Source organism: Diabrotica undecimpunctata, chromosome 2 (assembly GCF_040954645.1).
Source record: "Diabrotica undecimpunctata isolate CICGRU chromosome 2, icDiaUnde3, whole genome shotgun sequence".
Taxonomy (NCBI): Eukaryota; Metazoa; Arthropoda; class Insecta; order Coleoptera; family Chrysomelidae; genus Diabrotica; species Diabrotica undecimpunctata.
The window spans coordinates 155,919,378-155,940,459 of NC_092804.1; the positions used below are offsets into that span (position 1 = coordinate 155,919,378).

Below are 21,082 nucleotides of genomic sequence, written 5' to 3' on the forward strand. Positions count from 1 at the left end.
GAATCCTTATGTCACAAACTGTGGGAAGTAGAAGTAGGGGTAGGCCAAAACTCAGATGGAGGGATGGTGTAGATGAGGATGGTAGACAAATAGGCATCAGTTGGCAATGGATAGAACTGACTGGCGTAATAGACTTGGGAAGGTAGAGGCTCTTTTATAGGGCTGTAGCACCAATGATGATGATGATATGACAATAAATAAAGGTAGATGTATAATTTGTGGGTGTGGACCGTGCACATAGAGCGAGAATTGATCAACATCATCAAAATGAGAAAAGTCCACTACTTCGTCCATATAATGAGAGGACCTAAATATCGCTTACTCCAGTTGATCATTCAGGGCAAAATCGAAGGAAAGCGCCTGGTCAGAATAAAACAACTATACTGGCACCGAATATTAGACAATAAACAGGTTGAACGGTCGAGGAATTTGAGAAGTCGAGGTCGCCGATCGAGAAACATTTAAGCTTCTTAATACGGTGATAGCCAGCGCTTGAAAACAAGGACAGCACACAAAGAAGAAGAATATGTTTCCTGATCTCATTAGAAAAAGGGAGTATTCAATTTACCATTAAGTTTTTAAAAGGCTACGAAAATAACCCGTTAATTTTAAGTCACCTTAAAAATTAACGGGTATTGATGGATTTCCAATGTTGATATGAAAGCTCAGAAATGTTCAAAATGTTTAGTAAAGTATGCGCAGAAAAGTGTATAAACCAAAGAGGTTGCACTATTGCCAATATTTTAACAAATGATTAAAAAAAATAAATGAACTAAGATGAAAATAAAATATTGAATAATTTGTTGCCCTAAGATCCATATATTTAAAACTTACTGGAGTTAGAATTGACCAAGGAAGATGTACAAAATTAAAAACACTAGAAACTACAATTATAAGTTTTGTAAAAGAATTATTGTAGAATTTATGTATTAAAAAAACTAAATTATAATAAATAAATTATACTAAAAAATCACAAAAATTTCACGACATGATAAAAAATCAAAAAAAAAATGTAAAAATATATAAAAGAGCTATTTGAAGGTGACGAAAGAATGGAGTCAATAGAGCCAAGAGGTAGAAATGGACCTAAAATTACGAATGGGTGAATTAAAAAAACACTAAAACGTGTAAAAAATGATAAAGTTATGTTAAGTTAAAATGCCTACAAAAATCTTAAGACTACTAATCTACTAACTGAGTACCACATTGATATACTACTTTGTTTGGTATTTTATGATGAAATTCTTCTGATGTTAGAGTCAACTGTTGCATTAAAATGTTTTGCCCGTATTTTAGTAATCTGTTTGAAATGCCGCTCTGTCTGCACCTCATTCTTTAACTTTTTAGATGTAGCCCATTTATACGTGAAACATTTCAAATTCGATGTTTCTATTTTACACAACGCGAAAAGCTTTGGTTCATTAGGAAAAATATTCCCATGAGATTTTTCTGCATAATCATAATCATGAGGTACCTCAAAATAACGTTCAAAAGTCGCCCAGACGAAAAGTTGTTTAGACTTTTTTAAATAATTTATTTTAAACAAATTGTAACGATAAATTTTTTCGGTCTGGATATTTTTTGGACGATTCTAAACAAAACACTTGTAATTTTTCTGTAAACTTGATCGTTTTCGAGTTATAAACAATTTAAAACTGAAAAAAACGCAAAATTACAATTTTCATGACTGAAAAACACAACTAAAAAATATTATTTTTGAATTCACAAAGGACCTAAATTCAAGTTCATCATTTCGTTCATCAGTTCATCATTTCATTCAAGTTCGTCAAGTTGTATCATTTTCCGATAAGAATTTTGGCTTATATAATTTTAAAACATTGTTTTTTAATATTTAATGAAGAGCTTATGACAGAACGGGTGCTCGCGCTGTGGCATATATAAGCGACAGAAATAAGATTTATGGCACACTTTTTTGCTGGTTTGAATTTCTCATTGTACAAATGAGCGCCCGCTCTGACATACGCGCAAAAAAGCACCCGAGCTTTTCCCCTATTTCAACTTATCATAGAAATGGTCCGTAAGAAACTTCTTTCACATTCTTTTTAATTTTTTACCGACAGATCGCTAGCATATTCCTCAGTTATCTTATAAAGTTTTTTGTTCTGTGGTGGCATGTAAACAGCAAAACGTACTTGTACGTCTTGTCGAATCGAAATGAAATCCAAGGTCAGATCGTAGAAATGATGGGAGAAGCATAGTTTTGCTGGAACTGATAGGATAAAACGTTACGTGAAAATACATGTTCAGACAAGTCGTCCGATCTTGACTTATTTGACTACTAGTTCCACTGCAGTTCGCTTCATTTTTCTTAAGAAAACCTAATAATGTCAGATTTGTGGCAATGCATCCACGATTTTCTCGGGGAATTTATTGAATTGTATAACAGTTTTTAAGTAGTTCTGTTTTAAAACCAAGTAGATTGCATTACAGGTTTCAGGAATTATTTGGCTTAACGCTGGTTTGGATATTATGGTTGTGAACTCTAAGTCCTTGACGCTGCGTCCTGTTGTAAGATATCTGAGAGTTGCTGTGAGTCTTTCATGGGGTGTAATGGCTTTTCTTATGAGGTGTCTTATTTCAATATGTATGGTGTTACCAACTCTAGCAATTGACAATAGGCTGAGGTGTCCATTCGCAAATAATTGCGCCAGTCATCTGGTTCGCCTATCAGTTCTTTTAGTAACGAGACGTGGGAATACTGGCTTCTTTCTAGAAGCCCACTCTCTTGACCATCTTGTCTTTTCCCTCTTCATCTTCTTTTCCTCAGTCGTAGTGTCTTTATAGTTGAAAAAATAAAAGAAAGCAGCCGTGTTTCCTCCATAATAAAAAAAACGGGTGTGGCAGTCCAGTGGGACTGCCGGTGGAAGTTACACTTCTATACACGCATTCGCCGTTACAAATATATTTGGGAGTCAATCTGCACAATCATTACATATGTAATTCTATAGGTAAGACATAACAGAAAGAGAAACATAATTAATAACAACTTACTAACAATGAAGGATTGAATCAATATTTTGATGAAAATGTATATTTTTATTTTCATATATGAATGAAAGCAGTTGAATGCAAAAATTTTTTTAAACATACTCTGCAGTAAAATTCATTGTTTTTGTTATTAATATAATAATACAATACTGGAATATTCATAAGTATTTAAAAATGACAATAATATACATAAAAAATACACTACAATACAGTGCAACATAATTCCATATAATAATACAATACAAATTAAAATACAATATCCATAAGTATTTAAAAATGACAATAATGTAATAATATTAATAAAAAAGTCCTCCCCGACTGGGAATGGTCTCCCCGGAACCCCGGTCTCCCGCGTGAAAGGCGGGGATACTGACTACTATACTACCGAGGACATAACATAAATTTATTTCAAAATTGACAGTTCTGGATCATACAGTGATTTATTGAGATTATTATTTTGAAATAAAAAAGACTAATATAATTATGAATATTTAATAAATAATATAAAACATATCACATAAATAATAATATTAATAAATATTTTATTATATGTATAATATTATATGTATATATATCTTTATATAATATATATAATATTAAGTTATATATACAAAAGGAACATTTTTATATTCGAGAGAGGAAGAGAGAGAAAATATATCTTCTGTCTCTTTCTTACTCATTATCTTACATATGTAATGATTTCACAGATTCACTCCCATACAAATTTCCAACGTGGAGCGCGCGTATAGAAGTATAACTTCAAAAAAAAACACTAAAAAAACTTCACACAACTCAAGACTCTGAATTAGAAATGAGGTAGAAAACGGAAGGAAAAACGTAGTGTGTATACACTGGACAAAACGTACATTTTGTCGTACGTTTTATATGACCCACAAAACGTACAATAAGACGTAATGTGAAAACGGGCCTTTACGCCTCATGTTAATTTTTTCTACTTTAAGCGCTCGTTTTGCATTTTTTCGGGGATATAGGTCATATATCAGTTTATTCCTAAACTTGGATTAATATATTATTTGTAAATTATCTAATATTTCTTTATTACTTTAATAATATTTATATTAAGTTTAATATGAACAAAGAGAAGTAATAACTTATTATTGCAGATGTACAGCCCATTGCTGCGCAGTGATTGTCCTAACGCTTCAAATCATGGGTACGCAGATATTCTTCAAAAACGATCTATAAATTCTTTACTGGATCAACCAGAAATATTATCAGAAAATAAAGGTGAGTATATTTGAAACAAGAATTAAAATGTTTATATGTCTCAATGCTGATACTTATTACTTCCAGATATCTTAATATGTTTGATGATTTTTATGATGTAAGACTACAAGTATTAACTTTTAAAATTTTTTATTATATATATAAAGGACTTATGAATTCTCAAATTGAAATAAATAAAATAAAAATAAAAAATTAATGAAAACGTATATTGCCCTAATAATATATACATTTTAAAAATATATATTTTAGCCCTCTTTTTTCTTTTCCGCGTTCCGCTTCTGCACCGCTTGCTTTGTGAGACCGCACATCCTCTTCGGGTACCTGATTCTCTCTGTTTTGGACTCCTGGAAATCTTTTTTCTGTAGTTACTATATTTAGTACCGTACTTACTTCCCTGACTGGCTGTGTTCGGCAACCTGGCTAGACCCTGATAACATAATCAATCAGTCTGTGTTTTTCTCTATACATCCTCTGGATTCAATTTCTATTGAAGATGTCTCTGATCTTTAGAAGTCTTCTTGTGGCTTGGTGGAAAAAGGATCTTGTTTTGTTCTCAGGTACCTCTCTTAGTGGTGTGTACTGGAATCTTTCCTGGACGGTTGCATTGGATATTCTACCCTGCCATGTCGATCCGTCGATTAATCTGAAACACGCCGTTTCTGTTCTTGACTTCTTGGGTATCATTCGTTTATGTTAGTCTTATATCAAGGTGAACTCCTAGGTACTTGATCTTCTGATTGGATTACGTTTTTTCTCGTTTTGAGTTCTACTACTGGTGGATTTTTATGCTTCGTAAAGATGATAAATTGCGTCTTTTCCGCGTTTATTTTTATCTTCCATTTATCCTTGAAATCCGATACTAAATAATTTTCTAATGTTTCTACAATTCCTATGTCTTCTTTTTCTGCTACATATGTGCGATAAAATACTGCTGAACTACTTCTTGCTGCCCTTCCCGAACTTCTTGCATCCTGGACATCTTTTGGTTAGCTTAAACTTAAAATGTTCTATTCCAGACCGTATCGTACGCTTTTTGTATGTCGAGAATAACCATTATTGATTTTTGATTCATATTGAAGCGTATTTATGTGTCGCTGACCACTCTTGCTAATTGGAATTCGCGATTTCTTCTTTTTCTTAAAATTGGTGTTCTTGTACGATTTTTTTTCTTTCTGCATGTTTCATTAGCCTTTTGTAGATGATTTTTTCGAATATTCTTCCTAGGGATTCCAGTAGCGATATTGGCCTATAACTTTCTAGTCTTCTTCCGCCCTTCCTTGGTTTTAGTAGAGGAATGTTTCCAGTTGCTCATAAAATGCGAATTTTTCAGACAAAATCTGAATATAACTTTTTTTTGGGAGTTGCTTACGTGCAATACTGTGGTTGTCTTTCTTTCCTGGAACTCTGTTTTCTTTAAATTTTCTTATAATTTTTACAACTTCAGTTGGACTTATTCTTATCTTCTTCATCTACTAAAAATGAATTTCTTCTTATTTTTTGTATTCTTTGTTAACCATTTCTAAGGTTTGTTCTTCCCCTGTGAATTCCTTCTTTATCTAATATTTGCGGTATCTTATGTTTTATTCTTCTTGGCTTTTAGCATTTTTCATACATTTCCGTGATTTTCGTCTGCTTTTCTGATGTTGTGACTCTTATTTTCTGTGAGGGTTCTAAGTCTTGTCCTTATTTCGTCAGATAATTCCGTAAATCTTGAATTCTATTTTTCTTGTCCTTCAGTATACATGCTTATATAGCTAAGGATCCCGATTTGTTCAAAGTATATAAACAACAAAAATTTGAATTAAATCGCCAATTACAATTTGCCTAAAAGTCAGCTTACTGTGATTTTATTACTAGTTACAATAATAAACCTAGAGACTGCTGGAAAATAGTCAACTTTGAAAGAAACAATACAATATTCAGTTCGCTACAGCCTGATCTACCTCCAGACCAAATAAATTAATTTTTTACTACAATTGCAGAGAATATAATTACATCTCTCCCCACTACTAATGTCGATGTCCCCTTCAATTATAGAAATTATTCTTCTCCGAGCAAGTCTTGCAAGGACTTGCTCGGAGTCCTTTTTTTGGTCCCATTATGGAAGAAGAGGTCTCTCAAATATTAAAGTCTCTTAGTAACTCTAATTGTAGGGACTTTCACGAAATTAATAGCAACATTTTAAAAGAAACTTACCAAATAGTTTTAACACTTTTCACTCATCTTATTTTATTCTATCAACTGGAGTATTTCCGGAAGTACTAAAATACTCAAAAATACTACCTATCCCTAAAAAATGTGATTTTTCAAAAACTGATAAAAACGAATAATTACTTTAGCAAGTCACAATATGGGGAGTTTGAGGGGCTTGAACGTGGCAATCGCATAGCAATTTGTGTTTGCGACTTGTCGAAGGCTTTTGACTGCGTTTCACACGGCATTTTGCTCCACAAATTAAATTACTATGGAATCAAAGGTATCCCTCTTAAGCTTATACATTCTTATCTATGTGGCAGACACTAGGCGGTAGTGTCTAAAGGTTATATCTCCGATTTTCTATCCGTAAAACATGGAGTCCCTCAAGGTTCGGTCTTAGGACCTCTTTTGTTTATTATTTATGTCAACGATTTGCCTAAATTCATATCTCCGTAAAAATCCATACAATTCGCAGATGATACGACATACGGTACATCAGGAAAAAATAATGATGATTTAAAAATGTCTTGAAGTTTCTACTAAATCTAGCTCATGGTTTGCTGCAAACAAACTAAAACTTAACTCTGATAAAAATCAAAATTTGGTTATATCTGCAAGTAATTTACACAATGATCAATATCAAGTTTATTATTTGTTATTCGCCAATTAGCAATGGTTGTCAACTTTGAAACATTAAAAATGACATATTTTTCTTTATTCGAATCTCACCTAAACTATGGTGTAATTATATGGGGCAATTCAACAAATGCACTTCAAATTTTTAGAATACAAAAGAAAGCTGTCAGGATTTTATCAGGGGTTAGTTATCTAGAACACTGCCGACCTTTCTTTATCAAATTCAAAATTATGCCACTACCTACTCTGTTGATATTTCAAGTTTTAACTGAAATTCACAGAAAACGTGCCCGTTTAATAAAGCAGTCCGATGTCCATGTTCACAATACGCGAAACTGTCACTACCTACGAACAAATCGCTGTAGATTAAGTCTTTCAGAAAAAAATAGTCTTAATTATAACTATTACAATATTTCACCAGTAAAGTATAAAACAGCTAAGCTGTAATAGTTTCGATAAAGTTATAAAAAAATATCTTCTAAAACATTGTTTATACTGCTCAGAAGAATATATGACTCATTGCAGAACATCCACTGAACTGCTTACCGTAACTTTGCCATAAATCTTTTTCTGTTTAATATGTGTTCTTGTTTGTATATATTTAAGTTACGTTTTATATTCCTTTTTTTAAACTATGTTTTTTTTTTACTTGCTACAAACAATATTTGTATATGTTATGTAGTTAAATAAATACTCTACTCTACTCTACACCACACAAGTAACAGAACTATTCTCCAGAGCCTAAGAAAAGACAACGAAATTATTAACACCGTAAAGAACAGAAAATTAGCTTACTTCGGCCACATCATACGTAATAATAAATACCGATTTTTACAGTTGATTCTACAAGATTAAGGGTAAGAGAGGCCCTAGACGTAGACATATATTCTGACTGACCAATCTTAGGAAGTGGACTGGTCTAACGTCAACTGATTTATTTCGAGCTGCTGTGAATAGAATAAGATGGGTCAATGTGATAGGTACATTTAGAAGTATGTTTAACCTTTTAATTGACGTTTTGGAGTTCTTGATTGATCTGTAAATGAATTAGCCCTTATGTCTTTCTTAATGGCTTTTTAAATGGTTTTGTTTAAATTTCTTAGCTCTTGAATGTTCTTTGTGTGCTTATCTTTCATTTCCCTTCTTTTTTGCATTAAGTTTCTTGTGTCTTCTGTGAGTTTTTCATTTTTCCTTGTTTCCTTGGCACTTCTTCTGTGCCTTCTTTAGAGTGTTCACCAACATTTCGTTAAGATGCTCGTAATTGTTTTCATTTTGCACGTCTTTCTGTCGGTTACTCTCTCTCTCTCTCTCTATTTAACATATACTCTGAGGAAATCTTTCAAGAAGCAGTAGATGTTGAAGCCGGAATTCGAATTCATGGAGAATGTATCAATAACATCAGCTATGCGGATGACACGGTGGTATTCGCTGACAGTTAGGAAGCCCTCCAGGAGTTAATGAATAGAATCACAGAAGTGAGTCAGAGATATGGACTCTCACTGAACATTAAGAAAACAAAATGTATGATGATCTCTAAGAAGGAACAGCAAATTGAAAGAATCAATGTGAATGATCAACCAATAGAAAGGGTAAAGACATACACCTACCTTGGTACGAACATCAATAAAAATTGGGACCATTCCCTAAAAATAAAATCTAGGATAAAGAAAGCAACATCTACATTTCAAAAAATGGCTAAGCTAATCAAATGCCACGATTTATCAGTACCCATAAAAATCAGGTTACTACGATGTTATATCTTTCCCATACTGTTTTATGGAGTTGTGTCGTGGACTCTCACAGACGCTGCCTGTAAGAAAATTGAGGCTTTCGAAATGAGGCTTTATCGTAGAATCCTAAAGATATCCTATACCGACCACGTTAAGTGGCGGCCACAACGGCGCACAGCACATCGCACCGCACCTAACCTTGACCATAGCCTCGCTGAAGCAAAGTAAATACAAGCATTGCCGTAAATGCGCGTGACCACAACGACGCACCGCTCCTTCCTTCGCACATGGCTGGGTACCAACGCCTCGCCTACGTAAATTGAGCTTAGCTTAGTATTTTCTGATCTTCGCACTTCGCACAGTAATTATTCTAGGAATGGGTAAAGACAAATTAATTATTAGTTGTGTAGGTAAAAGAAATAAAATTAGACTTACAATCAATTTATTTTTACTACCAAACGACCGGTTTCGCTTTCTTCACTTCGCAAAGCATCTTCTGCTGTATAAAGATAAAGATCAAGACAGCACCCTAATATGGGCTTTTTATAATTTTAGCGTTTAATTTACTTTGTACCGTTTGACCTGAAGATGCTTTGCAAAGTGTAGAAAGCGAAACCGGTCGTTTGGTAGTAAAATTAAATTGATTGTGAGTAAGTCTAATTTTATTTATTTTACCTATTTGAAATGGACTCACACAAGCAACACATTCATACTAGTTGTGTGTTTATTCGTGAACCAATTTGGAACAAAAAAGCAAAACCACCACAATAGTTTGGTTTTATCAAAACTGTGGAAAGAAGTGGCAGAGGAATGTGAAACAACAGGTAAATAAAACAATAAAAATGTATAATAAATTATATTTTAATGACTACCGAAATAAGTTTTAAAGTTTTCTCGTATCCATTTTGCTTCATTATTTGAGCGTTCCAGGGGAAACCTGTATATTTTTATTATCATTGCCAAATAAATGTGCGGTGCACGGTGCGTCAATACGGCCACTAATGTGCAAAGCAAAGGCTAAGCTAGGTGCGGGGTATGGTGCTGGGCGTTGTACTATGCGATGTGCGGTGCGCCGTTGTGGCCGCAGCTTTACTAACCAGGACGTTTTACTAAGAATACAAAAAGGAAAAAAGTTGTTAATTACAAAAAAACAGCCAAAATTGAATACCTGGGTCACATCATGAGGAACAGCGAAATATATGGGTTGCTGCAATTAATTCTTCAAGGAAAAGTAGAATGAAAACGAAGACCACGAAGGCAAAGAATTTCCTGGCTGAAAAATGTAAGTAAGTGGTTCAACAGAACAACCACAAATCTTTTCAGAGCCGCAGTTTGCAAAATACAGATTGCCATGATGGTGGCCAACATCCGAAACGAATAGGCACTACAAGAAGAAGAAGAAGAAGAAGAAGACTCTCTTTTTCTTCCTGACATGCCATTCTGTTAGTTATATAATGGTAGGTATAATAAATGAAGATAATAAAGACGAATAACGTATCAAAAATAGACCAAGAAATCAGACAGCGCTACATCTGAAATTACAAAATTATGTATTATGTAGTTACTGCACTACATATAAAATTACAAAACAGTACGATTTCCTGTGCCAATATTACCTCATGGAGATGCATACATACAACTAGACACCCAGAGCTAAAACGGAATGACAATCCCTCGAAAAAAATATATTAAAAAATGATTGAAAATATGTCACTGAAACCACTACCGTGTTTTGCAGTGATTTATTGGTTAATCTAATAAAAATCTAAATCTTTATATACGCCACTGTTAATGACCTGTTTATTAACTAGGTTATCTTAACAATAATTTTTAATACCTGTATCATTTCAACCGAATCGTGCCATCTTTAACTGAGAATTTCTAAATATCTCCAATTAATTAACAATTTGCGTAATTATTGTTGTTATTTTTATGAAGTAATGTTGATTATCGGTAGTTTTAAGTAATACGGTGTTACATTATCATTAGGCTTTCACGTAAATTGCCTTTGGAAATTTGTCGGATTTCTTTCAAGAAAATCTATTTCTTTTTCTTCTATCATCAATATATCGAAGATGGTATCACTGACAATTACATTTCAATCATTAGCGATTTTAACGAGCAATATTACTTCGTCTATAAAAAGAATAATTCCGAAGCAATGTTATATATAAATGGCTCACAGCTTTAAATTCGACGATAGAATTTTGTATTCTTGGTTAGAGCAGAATGGCAACCCGTGTATAGTTCTGGGTTTCGTGTATGTATTCTAAAATGGCGCTCTCCTAACCAATGCGTTTCAGCTGGTCCAGAGATTTTAATGTTATACCTTGCCAGCTCTCTTTAAATTGTTATTTAAATCGCTTAAATTGTTATTTATTTTTAAAAACTCCATAACATATGAATAATTAATTGAAAGGTACCAACCTAGACGATGGCACCAACGAGATAGACTAACCAACCTTAAGTTTACAGAAAGGAAAAAAAGCTATAAAAAGAATGAAAAGTAATAAAGCACTGGATGAAGATCTGATTAATTCCGAGCTTCTCAAATATGGACGTGAATCCATAGAACGGGGAGTTCAAGCAGTCATACAAGTTTTGTATATAAACAAAGAGGACCATACATTAGAAGCAGCAAATAACAATAATTAATTTTTATAAACAAGGATTTCGTTGACAAATATATTCAATTGACTCTTTGGTCTCAACTAATATATCGGACCAATTGCCAATGTAAGATCTGTAAAGATCAATTATTGTAAAGCAATCGCAGTTTGGAGAGGGTATTTTTCCTCAGTGAAAACTGAATCGTAGCACCTGCCACAGTTCGTTCTTATTCTGGTCATTGTAGCCCAGATTCGACTTGTTTGATCGAGACCCTCAGGTTTTTTTGTAATACATTGCATATTCCGGGTGGCAGGCAGTACATTCTTCTCCCATTCTTGAAAAAGTTATATTGATGTCTCCTTCAATTAAAATTATTGTAAAGTCTAGAGGGTTGTTTCTTGTGCAAAATCTACTTGGGAGTTGGTGTTATAGTTAATAAGATTTCTAAAAAAGGCGTTTGTAATTGTGTTTCCTACTCTGATCGCGTGTTGATATCTATCAACTTTCATCGAAGACAAAATTAAAAGCAAATATGTACAAAGTAGAACGAGGACCTCATGGCTCAATAATATACATTCATAGTACTTGTTTATTATAAAACTTCGCTGGTTAAATGATATTAGATAAATAATAATGAAGACAAATGCAATATTTTGTTTGTAAATAAATTAGCGGCAAATAGCAAATACAATTGTGAATAAATTAAGAAATTAACTGGCCTTACTCATTATTGTTGTCTGTACAAAGAATATAGACTTACCCTTTGAAATATTGATGTCGTATTCTTAGCCAGTGGAATCTCGTTGGTACCGCGTCGGGACGCCGAGGCTCGATAGCACGAGAACCGATCAAAACTAGGTCCGTTTCGTTCGCTGCCTTGGTATGAAGTGATTTGAGACTTAAGACGGTCAGAAAAGAACCCTCTAACCGTTACGTGTGGTCTGTATATCAAGAGGGTACACGAATAATCACTCTATTGTTGAAACATAATAAATGAGATAGCCAGTTTAACAATTTTACGAAATAACAGGAAGCAATATATGTTAACAGAGTCGTTAGAATACAGCATTGAATTAGATCACATTATAGTACACTACAGTATCAAAAGCCTTCTCTTTCTCTTTTGATACTGTAGAGTTTGAAACCGTACTGGAAGCCCTAAATCAAAGCCGAATAGATTACAGGTACACGTCACTAATCAAAAACATCTACGAGAACGCTACATCAAGTATACGACTACACGAAGACACAGAAAAATTCAGCTTAGGTCGAGGAGTAAGACAAGGAGACAATATTTCACCAAAATTGTTCACGGCAACTCTAGAGTCAATATTTAAGAACACCCAATGGCAAGATATGGGCATCAATATAGATGGAGAAAGATTAAATCATCTGAGGTTTGCAGATGATGTCGTATTAATCGCAGATAACTTACAGGATACGGTTTCTATGCTACATTCGCTTAAAAGTCTGTCTGAAAGAGCAGGATTAAAGATAAACTTTGAGAAAACTAAACTTATGACAAATCTCGTAATGAGTGGAAATATAACTATCGACAATAATACCATACAACAAACAGACACTTACAAATATCTGGGACACGAGATCAAAATAAACAGAGACAATCAAACAAATGAAATACAGAGGCGAATAGGCCTGACATGGGCAGCATTTGGCAAACTAAGCCATATTCTAAAAAGTTCAATTCCCATGTGTCTCAAGCGAAAAGTTTATAACCAATGTGTTTTGCCTGTACAAACTTATGGAGCAGAGACTTTAACACTCACGCAGAAATCTGCGAATAAACTAAGAGTTACACAACGAGCCATGGAACGTGCAATGCTGAATGTGAGCCTCCGAGACCACATAACAAACCGACAAATCAGGCAAAGATCAGGAGTTCAAGACGTCATCGAAAGAACCACGAGACTTAAGTGGAACTGGGCAGGACACTTAGCCAGAACACAAGATGGACGATGGACAAGACGAATTATGGAATGGAGGCCCAGAAATTATAAAAGAAGCCGAGGACGACCACCGACTAGATGGACCGACGACATAAAAAGAGTAGCGGGAAACTGGCTACAATCGGCCCAGTGTAGAGAACACTGGAAAGAACTGAGGGAGGCCTATGTCCAGCAGTGGACGGGATTGGCTGATTGATGATGATAGTACACTAAAAGAAAAACATTAATAGTAAAAATATGAAAAGAAATAGTACATACTTTCCCAAACAGTACGTCTTCTTCATGTACCATGTCCTTTCCGAACATTGGTTACCATCATAGCTATCTTAATTTTGCTAATCCTTACCATCTGCCTTAGTAAGGACCAAAACTCCCGAGGTATTAAAATACAGAGAGAATTTCGACAGGGTTAATTGCTGTCCCTCCTACGTTATTTCTCAAGCACCAAATTTTTTCATTTTGTTGGGCTGTGTTATCATTCCTGTTCCATACCATAAAGTTAAACGTTTACTGTTCCAGTTCTTCTTTTGACGAAATTTTTTTACGCTTTATTAATGTGAATGAAAACTTATTTTATAAACTAGATCTAATATATTATTTTTATTATTATAAGCAGAAATATTATATTCTATTGTTACAATGTAAAGTGACCAGCAAAGAAACATATTAACATATTTTCATACGCGCCGCTATTGATCGAATTAAAAATTTCCTAGAATGCATGATAGACACGTGATTTCGGCTACTTTTGACCACTTACGACGCGTGATTTGTGATTTATAGTTTCATTTAATATTTGTCAGGCTTTAGCAAAAGTTTGTTATTCCTCCGATAAAATAAAAGCCATGTATTATAGCATTGGTGCACAAATTAGTCAAACTTTTCACGTCTGAATCGGAATGAATAGAAAGATGCGCTTATTTCAGTATCTCTACTTTGTCAGTCGTTCGAGTCGAATCAGCTCATAAATTTTTAACAAAAAACAATTTTATTTAATTTATTAATGTTTTGTATTTTGAGAACAATTTTCTAAGTGGAAATTGAAACTTCATAAACAAACTTAAATTGTGGCTTATCTTTAATAAAAATAGTAATTCCAAGTAAATTGATGTACTAACTTTTCGCTTCCTTAGATTGTCTTCAATTTCTCGATCCAGTTTCGCTCTTGTGACATTATTTATATTTTGGCAGCGTGGATTTCTTTGTCTCCTCTACCAAATTAAGTTCTCCGCCTATTATATTGTATATTATGTTATATTCAAAATAATTTTCTTCGTTAGAGAGTTTCTTCAAAATATTATTCACACATTTGCACTATTTTCTTCCACTGATCAAATTGTCTTTCTTATCCTTAATCTTCTCAGTCCTTCCTGCAAACCTTCTTTTATTGTTCTAATTCTTTAATAGCAAGATTTTGTTTCACTTTTTCCAAGTTTTTACTTGTTCTTCCAACTCTTCCAGAAAGGATTTCTCATAGTCTCCTTGTGTTTTTAATACTTTTCCTTTGACTTCTTTCTAACTTTCTTCGGCAATCTATCATGTTCATTTGTTTATAATTTTAAGTCTGGAACTATTTCATTTACCAACTAGATATTGGTATTTAGCATTGAATCAATCTGTTTTACTACTCTTATATTTTTACACGTACCTACCTCCTACTAACTCGTTATTTAGATTTTTCGTCTGTTGATTCTATATGTTTACGTCTGTGAATTTTTACTCAAGTTTTTAGTATTGTCTTGTGTTTAATGTAAGTACGAATTGTGATGTTACCTAAATACCTAGGTAGGGGAGACCGGGGTTAGTTGTTACAATTTTTACATTTTATTTTTTTGCGCATTCAATATGTAAAAACCTCATAAAAATTGATATAAGAAGCACTCACTTCGATATAATTATTTTAAATATTAGATTTACAAGAAACTTGCCACTTTTAGGAAAAAAATATATGTGTTTTATGTTGAAACCTGTATCAAATTACCCCCCAATTGGGTAAGTTGTCACATGGCAGAGGCAAATTGTTACACTAGTAACTTTCATACTTTTCAAAGAATATTTTAATTTTCTTAATGAAAAAACTTTAAATGAGCTTTTTTATTAAAATACAAACTATTGTGCTACATTTTTAAAAACTATTTAAATCAGTTATTAGATTAATCAGACTGGCAATGTATGCATACAAAAATTGGAGAACCGTCTCTGCAAAGTTCATGCGCCCACCCCTTACAGTCTACACATTGCACCTATTTCTCTTTTGATTTTGAGTTAGTGTATGAATCACAACATATAATGCAGAAACATTCTTCATTTTCTTCATCGCTTTCTTTTGAAACAATTGTACTTTTGACTTTTTGTTTTTCTTTTTTATTAGCTTTTAAGTTTCTCAGTTGCTCTTGCTTTAATAATGCTTGCTTTTCAAGCGTGTCCGTCAAAATAGCCGTATGTCTTCGTTTCCTATTTTTTGCAGTATTTTTTCTGGGTTGAGCTTTACGTATGGGACGAAAATCTTTAGGACTAATAAGTCCTGTAACTAAAGCGCGAGAAGTTGAAGGTTGTGGATCTTGGTCTGGTTCCTTGTTGATAACTTGTGGTGCCGGACTTGGTGATTTTCGTATATTTTGTGTGGCTGCTTGTGACTGAAGCTCCATATTTCTATCTGGCTCAGGTCTATCTGTAATGGATGATGGCAGAAAATCTTCATCAGTAAAAACGTTCCTATTAAACGGGAAAATTCCAGTTACACGAAAACCGGACTGTATATTTATGGAGCTACAGCTAACAGCAAAGCATTTCCAACAATTGATGGTATGTTATAAATTGTCATTGTAACTTCTGGATGTGTTTTCTCCAGCCATCCATCTGACTGCTAATAATTTTTTTAATGGTCCAAACACCGATCTATCCAAATGTTGTAATCGATAAGAGCAATGTGGAGGCAAGGTCAAAAGAACAATGCCATTTTCCTTGCAATAATCTATTACCCCAACCGACAAATGGGAATCTTGATTGTCCGGTATTAATAATAATGAACTTTCCTTAGAACACTTAATATTCTTATGAACATGTTTCACATAAACTAAGAATTCCACTTTCGTCATCCATCCAAAAAGGATTGCTATACATCCTGGTGGTCCACTGGAAAGAGTATGTTCGCGATAATTTTCCCACGAAAACATAGACATTGGCGACACTAAGTTTCCACTAGCATTCACTGCCAGACACACTGTTCCAATGTTCCTCGTTTCCCCGACGTAACTGCCCCCACTTGCTTCACACCTTTTGAGGCTATTATTTTTGCAGGTTTTTGAACTGTAGTTACCCCAGTTTCATCTAAGTTGTAAATATCGTTTGCTCCAAGATTATGCCTATTTAGCATTCACTGCCAGACACACTGTTCCAATGTTCCTCGTTCCCCCGACGTAACTGTCCCCACTTGCTTCACACCTTTTGAGGCTATTATTTTTGCAGGTTTTTGAACTGTAGTTACCCCAGTTTCATCTAAGTTGTAAATATCGTTTGCTCCAAGATTATGCCTATTTAGCATTCACTGCCAGACACACTGTTCCAATGTTCCTCGTTTCCCCGACGTAACTGCCCCCACTTGCTTCACACCTTTTGAGGCTATTATTTTTGCAGGTTTTTGAACTGTAGTTACCCCAGTTTCATCTAAGTTGTAAATATCGTTTGCTCCAAGATTATGCCTATTTAGCATTCACTGCCAGACACACTGTTCCAATGTTCCTCGTTTCCCCGACGTAACTGCCCCCACTTGCTTCACACCTTTTGAGGCTATTATTTTTGCCGGTTTTTGAACTTTAGTTAACCCAGTTTCATCTAAGTTGTAAATATCGTTTGCTCCAAGATTATGCCTATTTAATACATTGGAGAGTTTGTCAAAGAATAAATTTACATTGTGCCTATTAAAGTTTGTGGCTCGCCCTAAGCTCGTAGAATGAGAGGTACGGATGGATAACTCATTGTGGCGTTTTAAAAAATTTGTTAGCCAGTTAGCAAATGCAGTCTCAAATTTGGGCCAGTTATTAGAAACAGTTACGTTATTTTTTCAAGCAAACTAAAAAGCACGCTGTTTAAGAAGATTTTTTGGAAAAGACCATGATATATCTTTGAACATTCAGTAACATAAGAAGTTAATTTAATTTTTATAGATCAGAGAAGACCTTTCGATTTTTTAAATTTCCTGTGGGCATGGTATTAGCATTGAAAAAAAAACAAATTTTAACGAGGCATGTGCTATACATGTGTATAATATAGAAAAAAAAATTACGATTTTACTACACTCACTATCAAGAAGCCCAATTTTCTGGATCTTTTTGACGTATCTCTGAACCGTCATACAATTAATCACGTATTCATCTGCCACTGATCTAAGAGGTCTTTCATTTTCTATCACCTTCTTTGCTGCAGCAATAATGATTTCCTGTGGCCTTTCATCACGATTAGTTTTTTTCTTGGAGATTCTCATTTTGATCTATTAAAAATTAACAATTTTATTTACAACAAAATCTAGGTTACTAATAAACTTACACACAAATTTCTTGAAATGGGGCAGGTTGTTACAGTAACAACTTGTCTCTTGAAAATAGTAACAACCTGTCGCAAGACGCCATATTAAAAATAAATTGTAATTACTCATCAATCCCAAAAATTTAATCTTGTCCGTATAGACAATAATAAAGCTAACAGTCAATAAAACATGCTGTGAAGACAATAAGTTACCTTGCAAAAATAGAACCAGTGTTCGTTAAGATGTATTATAATGAGGTATGCACCGTGTTTGCTACGTGGTTATTCTTTGTACCATGGGCTACGCGTGAGTACTAATGTCTAGAGCCTGACCCACTACTCTGAGCCGCGTAATGTAGGTTGTCTATTATGAATTTAAATCGGGGAAATTACTGACAGACTTATGCATGACGTCCGACATCGGATAATCATTTTTTACTAAAATAGATGTTATAATAATTATTTTTCTTCCAAAAACGAATTGTCATTAGAACAGGCAATTTTAGTTCTATCATATATAATAATTTAATGACTCCCTTTTAACATTTATGTTGTGATTTGATTTATAATTTAGATATATGTTCATAAGCGCAACAAAAAATATTAGAAGCCAGAGCTTTTCGAGGAACTAATCATCATTTAATAAATAATTTTTATATAACTGTGCTGAATAATGTATTTCGAAACGGGGAAATTATTCATTTATAGATATTACAAAGCAAAGGTCTCTAAAACGTTTTTAAGCAAGCCAAAAAAATCACATTACAAAGCATGAATGAATCAAATATGTAGCACCTTTTTTGTAGATGTATTAATCAAAAACAAACTGAAAAGTTCTTACCATAAACAGGGATCTGTATAGCTGTGGCTATGCTTGACTTAAATAAAACAACGATTAGATAGAAAAAAATCACAAATTTCATTAAAATTATCTATATTTTTTAAATGTTAAAATAATTTGGTACATTGATTTGTATATGCAATATTTTCTAAGTAAGTTTTTTATATAAATAAATAGTCTATATATATATATATATATATATATATATATATATATATATATATATATATATATATAAATGTACCATTAGATACAACTTTGAAAACAATTAGGACCAAATTACAAAATGATAGATTAACAACTAGAACCAAATTAAATGTATCAGCTATAACGGAACTATTGACATTATTATCTACTGACAACACTTATTGTCATCTAAACAATGATTTCTATAAACAAAATTTTTGGGCTGAGCTTTAAATCCATTATTAGCTAATATATTGATGGAAGACTTGAAAACAAATATTCCTAATCAAAATTTAAAGCCCACAATACATTGGAAATATGTAGATGATCTGTTGTACATACTTCTGATTAATATAAATAAAAGGTAAAAAGGAGGAGTCAATAAAACTTACAATGGAAAAGAAATAAAATAAATCGTTGCCTTTTCTGGATGTTTTAATCTCAAAGGAAAATAGTGGATGTGGGACTCATGTATACAAAAAACCAACACATATGAACATATTATATCTAAATTATAAATCAAATCACAACATAAATGTTAAAAAGGGAGTCATTAAATCATTATATGATAGAACTAAAATTGCCTGTTCTAATGACAATTCGTTTTGGAAGAAAAATAATTATTAACATCTATTTTAGTCAAAAATGATTATAAGATGTCGGACGTCATGTGTAAAGTTGTCAGTAATTTCCCCGATTCAAATTCATAATAGGCAACCTACATTACGCGGCTCAGAGTAGTGGGTCAGGCTCTAGACATTAGTCGCGTGAGTTAAAGGTGCTGCCATCTCAGTAAGTTGATTAAAATTAAATGTAACAGCCTGCCCCGTGTAACAACTAACCCCGGTCTCCCCTACACATAAAGTAACTTTTCTTTGCTTGCCTTTGTTCTTATTTTTAATGAATATTCGTGTTTTCGGTGTTCTGACTAATATATCTAGTATAATATAAATATGTTTTAACTTTTAATGACTACGCATATGTTTCTAACGTATAAAATGGCTCGATTATGGCTTGAGATAAATATATAAATATAAACACAGTTTTATAATCTCTATACTTCTGGCAACTCCTGGTAAATGCCAATTTAAATTAGAAAAGTGTAATTTAATTCTAAAGGGATATTTATTTAGCTTCTACATAAAAAATGTCAAAAGTTATTCCAATAGTAATAAATATCCGTATGTCACTGGTCTGTCTTGAAGTTGCCTACCTTCGATAATAAATTAATCAGCGGCAAATTAATTTTTATAAAGTGTTATAGGTAAGTTTATTATTTTAAATATATAACGAAATATATAACGAAATTAAAGATACTAAATTTGTTAATAAGATAATGAATATGGTAAAAATTTTATTACAATAAAATACCTAAGCTTGTACTTTTAATAAATTTCAAATACCAGTTGAAGGTGAGCAATTCACAAAAAGGTAGTCTGTAAGTTTTTGTTCTAACAAAAAAGCAAGTAGGCATATGTTTTTACCAAGTTAAAATGTCAACAAGCGTCAAAGTATAGAAATCGTTCATTATTGATATATTCTTGAACCTGAAAGTACTAAATAATTTGACTTAACTTTTTAAACATTTAACCTGAATTTTTAAGAAGTTTTAATTAAAAATATTTTCAAATGTCAGGTGATACTATGCCGTCGATTTCTGAATTACTGGGACTGAATTCTCCACGCGGATTACTGAATTTCGCCAACAATAACTCCACCGAAATATGTTCCTGTTCGTCACCTGGTACAACAAATTTTTCGGTATGTATTGCATATTATTTCGTATTATTGACTTTATTGGAATACACTATTTGTTTGTGAACAGTAAAAAAGTGGCATTTGAAATTTTATTTTAAATTTTTTATTGCATTTCCTATTATATTCTGTTGCCAACATACAGATATAACTCAAAGCCGCTCGGATTAATTTTTCCATTATAAAATTTTAATCCATTTTATTATGTCTGAGTTTGAGTCTTTCCCTTATTTAGGAAACCTATTAGGAATGCTGCCAAACTCGCAATTTAGTTTGAATATTGTTGCCTTTTATGTCATCCACGGTCATTTACGAAAATTTACTATATCTTAATATATTGTGAAATCAAATTTCTTATTGAAGATAGTTGTAACGATTTA

General features: G+C 33.1%; 1 protein-coding gene across 2 annotated transcripts in view; it reads left to right on the top strand.

Annotated features, from left to right (window-relative positions):
• The window catches only part of orb (polyadenylation element binding protein orb), a 64,401-nt gene that overhangs the window by 10,661 nt on the left and 32,658 nt on the right, over window positions 1-21,082 (top strand). For both annotated transcript variants that reach the window (XM_072523812.1, XM_072523811.1), the window contains exons 2-3: window positions 4,134-4,257; window positions 20,584-20,708. In XM_072523812.1, the coding sequence (XP_072379913.1) occupies window positions 4,134-4,257; window positions 20,584-20,708 (249 nt within the window). The remainder of the gene's footprint in view (window positions 1-4,133; window positions 4,258-20,583; window positions 20,709-21,082) is intronic.